This window comes from Bubalus bubalis, chromosome 5 (genome assembly GCF_019923935.1).
Source record: "Bubalus bubalis isolate 160015118507 breed Murrah chromosome 5, NDDB_SH_1, whole genome shotgun sequence".
Taxonomy (NCBI): domain Eukaryota; kingdom Metazoa; phylum Chordata; class Mammalia; order Artiodactyla; family Bovidae; genus Bubalus; species Bubalus bubalis.
The window spans coordinates 50,423,376-50,431,761 of NC_059161.1; the positions used below are offsets into that span (position 1 = coordinate 50,423,376).

At 38.0% G+C, this 8,386-nt stretch overlaps 1 protein-coding gene across 2 annotated transcripts in view; it reads left to right on the forward strand.

The window, feature by feature from the left end:
- CNST (consortin, connexin sorting protein) overlaps positions 1 to 7,713 on the forward strand; it is a 97,802-nt gene extending 90,089 nt beyond the window's left edge. For both annotated transcript variants that reach the window (XM_006062416.3, XM_044943081.1), the window contains 2 exons: positions 2,999 to 3,134; positions 4,760 to 7,713. In XM_006062416.3, coding sequence (XP_006062478.3) covers positions 2,999 to 3,134; positions 4,760 to 4,965 — 342 coding nt within the window. In that variant the 3' untranslated portion in view covers positions 4,966 to 7,713. The remainder of the gene's footprint in view (positions 1 to 2,998; positions 3,135 to 4,759) is intronic.
- Positions 7,714 to 8,386: the final 673 nt, after the last annotated feature.

Consider the following 8,386-nt stretch of genomic DNA (forward strand, 5'->3'; position numbering starts at 1 on the left):
TAGTTTAGTTTTATTTTTTTCTTTTTTTTGCTGTACCATGTAGCTTGTGGGATCATAGTTCCCCCAACCAGGGGTTGAACCCGGTCCCTCAGCAGTGAGAGCACAGAGTCCTAACCACTGGATCACCAGAGAATTACCTAAATTTAGTTTTTAAAGCTTTGTTTTTTGAGGTTTAAAATTTCTTAACCTTTTAATCTTGATATTATGATAAAAAAATTAAAAGGCATAGAAGCATAGAAATTTTTTTAAGTAGTTTGAAGAAGACACATTTCTGTGTCACCTAAACTTAGAAACACTTGGCAAACTTTTGAATGAGACCCAAGACTAACACCATGATCTTGTTTTAACTAACTTGCCCTTCTACCATAAAATTAAACTCTACCGAAGCCATTTCTTTAATTTTTTGTTCAATTGCCTTAGCATGGTAAGTAGGAATTTCCACGCTAGGGGTAGGTTCTAAGACCTTTCAAAGCTCCTCACGGAACAGAAAAGACCTGTCTTCTAAGAGTTTCCCTTTTGGCTTGCATCTCCTATGCCTAAACTTGGTCCCACCATCCCTATAGTCTGTAGGACCAAAGGGCAGTTAGAAAAGGATCCCTGGAGAAGATCCCTGAGCAAGACTGAAGGGAAATAACGGAAAACAGCACATTCCTTCACTTCAGACACTGTCTTGCTGAAACATGTTCTTGGTGGGAGAGAAAAAGGAAAAGAAAGTAAAGCCTGTGGTTAGATTTTGCTAGGAATTAAGGGTTGAGTGGGGAGGGTGTCAAGACAGCATGTTGGCTCATCCCACATAACTGTAATTTCTCATACTCTTTCTTCTTCCCTCTTTAAAAAATTTGCCAAAGTTCACTGCCACCCATGGTAAATAAGATGGGGCCACTTGGAAAGGCTTGTATCCCGTAACTACTTGACTTCTGGAGCCAAACACCCCAAATTAGGCCAGGCAGAAGCTAAAGTGGGGGCCTAACAGCTCCTGCACCTAGTATAGCTTCTAGGTCTTAGAAGCACCATCTGTGTCTTTCCAGATGATTCTGAGAGTTTCTCTTGGCCTTTCACCATCCATTTACTCATAGTTGCAGTTCTTTAGATTTTCTGTTGAGTCTGTTTCTTGAATTTACAGATTCAAAACTCAGATCACAATGATATACAGTTAATAGTAATGCAATTCTGGGGGTCTTCTTCAGAGCTATTCTTAACAGAATTGTTTATTCTAAGTAGTTAAAGCAATTTGAAAGCACCTGTGATAGGTGCCATCACTTTTGGTAAATACTATTTTATCAAGAAAATTGATAGTAAATGAGTCAATGAAAAGTTAATTTCCATTTTCCATGTCTTGCCCTTTAGAAACGTATTAGGACTTCTTTTTCTCCCTTAAGTACCCAGTTTCAGCATGATGCTTGTAAAGTTTTTCTTTGTTTTATGAAGATTCTCTTTAATGTTTTACTTTCTGATGAAAGATTGAAAGCTTCCTTTACATAATTTGTACTTACCATTTTAATGTCACTAAAGTACTTTAGCTTTCTCAAAAGAAATACATCATCTGAAATACATATTTTCTATAAAAAGAATAAATTACTGATATTGATTTTTTTTTTGAGATAATGGTTTCTATAGACCCATGTTCAGGGAAGCCCAGTAGAAGACAATATTGAGTTATTTGACCCTAAAAGCCTTGAGTTATAAAAAGAACTAATAGAATCTATAATATTTATGTATAATTTATTATCAGAGATGGTTGGCTGGAACTCCAAATAATGTATTATCAGAGATGGTTGGCTGGAACTCCAAGTCATATTAAGTATTTTATACCATTGATCAGATAAATGACATTACAGGAAGTGGCCAGCTTACAGTGATGTGATACCTACAGATCACTGACATGTACAGTGTTAGGCACACAGTGCCCAACTGTGTCATCACCTGCAGCTTGTCCAAGCAGGCAGCCTCAAGTCAACCTGTGTGAATCAACATACTGCTTAGGGGGCCTTTGGTAAGGCCTCTAGTCTCCCAGCCTGGCTCTACGAACCAATTCTCTTCCGTTTCTCCCTACACTTCGGAGTCTTTTCATTCCAAAATGGCAAGGGTTTCTGTTTTGTCTTTGATCCTAAATAAAGGGTGGGGTGGAGGGAGAGGAGAGGTATCCCAAGTGAAAACCAGAAAGACAGCGTAGAAAGGGGCAGAGGTGGGGGACTTAAGAGATAATACCAAACTCTATGAAGGGCCAAGTATTGAATATTTTAGATGTTATGGCCTGTATTTAGTTTTCCCTTTGTAGCAGACACATACAATATGTGGATGAGTGAGCTTGGCTGTATTCCAATTAAATTGTGTTTACAGAGCTAGGCCGTGGACCTTTGGCCTAGTGGCCATAATTTGTCACACTATGCATACTACAGGGTAATACGTGCCTAGTAAACTGGGTCTGAGAGATATTCTAGAAGAGAAGTTCTTAGTGTTTAGAGCACTGTAACATTACTTAGTAAACGTGTAGTTTCTCAGAGAAATTGAGGACAACACTGATTTTGATGTTAAAAAGTTGGTATCAAGTATATTTTTAGCCTCACATATTCATTTCTTAAAAGTTGCTGATGAATGAAAAAAAAGCCTCTGTTGTAAAGCAAAACCCAGCACTCATGATTAAGCAAAGAGAGTCGGAAAGGAATCATTTTATAGATGACATAACAGGTAAGGGGAGCTTTAAAGGAGGCCTGATTTCCAGTCGATGCTGTGTCACGCTGCCTGGCCCTGGATTCAATTCAAGGCTTTAGAAATCAGTGTTTTAGAAGTGTGTATTTGGCAGTATCTGAATACAAGTGAAAGTATTATTTTGTAAAATTTTGATAATTGTTATGTTTTTTTTTTTTTTCCTATGGTTAAAACTCTAATAGGCATTCCAACACTTGTTGAATTGAATTAGCCTTCTCACCATTACATGTAAAATATCCCTGAGGTGTCTTACCATGATATAACAGACGGTGCTTGTCGTTTCTGACAGGTTGTTCCTGCTGAAGGACTGGTCTCTATATTGAAGAAGAGGAATGATACTGTAGGAGATCGTCCTGCCCAGATGCAGCAGAAACCATCCAAGCGAAGAGTGAGGTTCCAAGAAATAGACGACAGCCTAGATCAAGGTAGCGTGCTCAGCACTGTGTCTGGCACAGATTTGATCCGTGTTTGCCAAAAGAATGAATTAATGTACAATAAGATGTTTGTTAATAGGATTTGTAAAGAATATGTAGACTTAGTTGCATTATATAAAGGAACACAGAGAAGTGAACTATCATAAGTTCTTAAGTAAGTCCTAAGTGTTATGTTTGCTCAAATAAGTGACCAGTTGCAAAATTCACCTCCTTGCCTGCCTGGCCCACAGATAGTTGTCAGTGTTCAGAGCTCATTTCAGTTTCTTGTTTAGTGTTTTGTTTTCTGACTTTTTGTTTTTAGTGAGCCTGCTGTTTTTGTCTTCTTTTCAGTGGCAGTCAGTACTCCTTGATTGTTGTGGAAAATATTTATAAATTACAAATATATTCTCTTTGGTGATTTCTTCTCAACTCTATGGGAAAAAGTGTCTCTCAAGAGCAGTAGTTTAACACTGTTGCTGTTGTTTGATTTTTTTCTTTCCTCCTGGGCTAGTATTTAAGGTTGTTGTTAAGTTTACCTAAGGCCTGGGTAAATCAGAGTGAGTAGAAACATGGCCTAGAATCTCTCAGTGTGCTTTTCATGTTTATAAAACAACTGCATTATTAAATAATGATGTCAGCGTGTAGACACAGTTTCTAAGTATGACATAAAGTGATAGCTGTAGATGTTTCTAAATTTTTACAACTATAAAGCTGGCAGGAGCCGTGGAAATAATCTATTCTCACTCCTCATTTTTACCTCTGAACCTTGCTTGTACCTATCAGAGTCTTCTCTAGATAAAGTGCTCAGTTCTTTGTTTGTACCAATTGGTACTGAATTTAGTAGGAGGAACCCTGGATTTGGAACTGACAGTCCCTAGTTCCCTTAGGAACCATCTCATCTTAGACTAAGTCATATAACTTGTGCTCAGTAGCCACCTGCGCTTCTTGGCTGCCATGCCGGACAGCACAGCTCTAAACCGTGTCAGTGCATGTAGATAAATAAAACAAAATAGGTGTTTTAAAATAAATTATATCTAAATGTTTGTACATAAATATATGATAAAGAAATAGCTGAAAAAATACATAAAATAGATTGCTAACAAAGATAAGAGGGTGAGTGGGAATCATGGCAAAAACAGAAAAGATGATAAAAGTATTGAACTGACCAAAACCCCCCAAAAAACTTAAGAAACACAGCACAAATGATACAGTCCTTTTTATTTGTATGTATAAGAAGTATACTAAGTATAAACTATTAAATCTCTTAAGGTCTATTAACTATGAAGAGCTACTAAACTAAATATGTCAAAGGAGAATACAATTACATAATCCTGTTTCTATAAAAATCCTTAACCACATGTGTTTGAGATGTACTGCCAGATTTTTTCTTCTTTTTTTATGGAAGTGGTTACATCCGTTGGATAAATGAACTAGTTTTCATTTTAGCATTCACAAGTTCCACAAGTGTGTATCTTTATGGTAACAGGTCCTCGTAGTCATTGGTACACTAGCTTTCTATCAGGGACCATCCTTAGAGGACTAACATTACAAACATCTGGTTATCTTAATCGGTGAGACAAGATACTGGAATTTGACTCTTGAGTCAGCTTAACCTTACTCTGTTTTCCTATTTGCAGATGAAGTTGGAGGTGGTTCCTGTATTTTACTGGTCTTGCTGTGCATAATGACGGTTTTGCTTAGTGTGGGAGGAACTGCGTTATACTGCACTTTTGGTGACATGGAGTCACCCGTTTGTACAGACTTTGCAGACAACGTGGACTTCTATTACACTAAGTTACTACAGGGAATAGCAGAACTTAAACACTGGATCTACCTCTCCTAGCAAGCATTCAAGAGGGACAGGCATGCTGGCAGTGAGAATCAAAGAGTGAACCTTTCTAAGCAGCTTTTATTTCAGGAGTTCCGTAACATGCGCCCGCCCTCCCCACCGCCCCCCACCCACCCCACTCCCCACAGAGGAACAACAAACATCAGCAACAGCAACTGTAAATGGCAATCCAGAGGAACTCTCAGAATAATCACATAATGACGCGCTATTGATCTGAGCACTGTGGATGGAAGGCATGGTCTTTGGACAGCATGTCCACCTCCTCCTCACTGCCTCCCAGTGTAGTGAGCTGCACTGAGCAGAATTAGACGGGGCAGTATTGGAGCCAAACCATTTTTGGCTACCTTCAAGCTAATGGTTGACTTCCCTGGTGGCTCAGATGGTAAAGCGTCTGCCTACAATGCAGGAGACCCGGGTTCAATCCCTGGGTCGGGAACATCTCCTGGAGAAGGAAATAGCAACCCACTCCAGTACCCTTGCCTGGAAAATCCGATGGACGGAGAAGCCTGGTGGGCTACGGTTGCAAAGAGTCGGACACGACTGAGCGACTTCACTTCACTAAGCTAATGGTTAAAGGACACTCTTGATTTACAATTGTTGGTCCAAAGACGTTGCTTCCAGCCATCCCGCAATAAGTTTGTGTGTAATGAAAAGGAGTTTCCTTATGGTTTCAGTGTCTTTTTTAGTTCACGTTGGGAGCTATATAATTTAGGCTTTGTGCACTCTTTCCAGATTCTGTTTTCCACTTGCGAAATGGTTTTGTGTGTGTGTGTGTGTGTGTGTGTTTCAGACAGTTACCATAAGCAAAAACCCAACATAGAATAACAAAGATTATCCTTTCAACATGACTATAAATGTGCAGGCACAAAACTTTCAAGAAGGCGTAACTGTGGAACAGATGAATTATAGAAGTCTTGGCCCTGAATTGAGAAACTGTGACAGACACAGTGACAGTTACCTTGATTAACTAGCCAGAAGTTCATCACAGGCCTAGAGATAAAGCTGAATAGCTCCCCCTGAGTCTCAGGCAACCAGTTTCATCATGGATTCAATGCTTCCTGTAATGAATGCCGGATTCAGCTCAATTCAGTAAGACCTACTGAGCACCTATTATGTTCTGAGAATCTAAGACCCTTTCTACAAAAGTAAATAAGATATTAGTTCCTGCTCTAGATGTTTTGATTCTGGTCTTAGGTAAAATAAACTAATACTTTAATGAATGAAATTAAATCATCATATATAATTCAGTATTAACAGATCAGACACTCAGATGCTTGAATATGCATTCGTATCATGGGCTTAATTCAGACCTAATATAGGGTCATTAGATGAAAATCCAATCATATCTTAAATAGACAAATGTCTGATTTTTATTTAAATCTGTCAGTTTTCCTTTTCTAAAGTACAGTGATCTAACAATTAGGAAGCCTTTCTTTAACCTTTTTATCTCATTGATAGCATTCTAAAAGAAACAAAACACATGAATTATAGTTTTTTAGCAATGATCATTATTTCATGTTTTTCAGTTAGAATCATTTGAAAGAAAAAGAGAATTTTCTTACTAGTTGTTACTGGCTGGTACAGTACATCCCTTCGTGTTTCAGCTTATTTATTTAGACTTATGATTTTTAAAAGGGCTTTTTATAGAAGTTGAAATTGTGTCATTTAGCACGCATTTGGTTATACCTGATATTTAATTACTGTATACTTAGTGTTTTTATTTTCTATAATTTCAACTCAGTGTGTTTTTAGGCTTATTTTTAAATTGATGTTTTATTTTTACTTACAATACTGTTTGACTTGTCTCTATCATGCCACCATAAACTATAATATTTTCAAGGATTATAGATCAAAGATATTTATTTAGAAGTGTACAAGATACTGAAATCTAGATTCCTTATACTTAAGGCTGATTTTATTAGAAGATTATTTTAATGTTCTATTATAAATTTTAAGAATTTGTATTCAACTTGTATGTAAATATATAAAATGTTGATGGTACTATCTTATGTGGTTCTGTAAGAGACATTCACAGAGTCTACTGTGTGGGTATCCCCAACATAGACGAACCTCTTCTGTTTTACCCTCATGATTTCTAGTTACAGAAATTTGGCAATGCTGATTTCTGCCGGTTTTATGTCAAGATAAGTCAAAATTTCCTTCCTGTTCCTTTTTTCAATCACTATTGAAGTTCTAAATAATCTGTAGTATTACATTGGCCACCAGGGCCATTGCTTCTGAAACTGAAGATTTCCCAGGTGCCTTCACACTGAGGGGAAAGATCTGAGATGACGCTTTGGTCCCTGGAGGCAGCTGCATCTCAGGAAAGCCACGCTTGTCCTCACTGCGTCCCATGGAGAGGGAGCTGAGCTCAAGAGCATACTGATGTCTTGATTTAAAATAGGCATGAAATCTCACCTAGAAAAACTAGGGCAGCTTTTTAAAATGTAATGGTAATTTATTGCATGAATTGGAGTAATTCCATCTGGTGATGAGAGAATTGTTATCTCTCACATAAAGAATTCATCCAGTTTTACTATCATGTAATTTTTTCCTGTCATTGGAAAGTACTGACAACGATTTGTAACTAATCTTCCTTAAAAACTGTATTTGGGGGTAACAGATCAAGCTTGTAATTTAAAATCTACACCAACAAAATGTCTCAGAGAGTTTATTTGAACCTCTTGGGTACTGAGAAAAACCGTTTTATTTAAAGTGAAAGTAAAGTAATTTCAGAAGTTGGTCTGGCCCCGTAAGTAGGTTACTTTGGATAGTCTAATAGGTCCCTACATAATGCTCCTGTGCTTCTAAAACATCTCCCCATCTGCCTGAAACAGCCACTGAAATTCACTGTAAAAATTCATTCCTTCAGATTTAAAAATCAAATCTCCCTGGGAGGTTTACTATATTGAGCTGTGAATTTGTGTATTATGCTAAGAGGATTTAAAATTTGGAGGTAGGCTTTGTTTTGAAAGGACAGATGTGAATTGGGTCTTGCCGAAATGGTAAGGTGGAGAAAGGGATAGGAATTGAGAAATGAAGAGGGAAGACTGGGAAAAGAACAAAGAAATCTTTTACCTAGTACCTGTATCGCTGAAGCTGACTTTGTGGCATTTAACCCCAATCCAGAGAGAGACTAAGTGTTTGTGTTCCCACTAAGGTGACCTTATAACTCTTCATTTCTGTGGGCTCAGTTGATATTAACTTACCCTTGTGGCGCAGTGGTCAAGAATCTGCCTGCCAATGCGGGAGATGTGGGTTCAATCTCTGTCAGAAAGATCCTCTGGAGGAGGAAATGACAACCCACTCCAGTATTCTTGCCTGGAAAATTCCATGGACAGAGGAGCCTGGTGGGCTACAGCCCATGGGGTCACAAAGAGTCGGACACAACTGACCAACTAACATTTTCAGTACA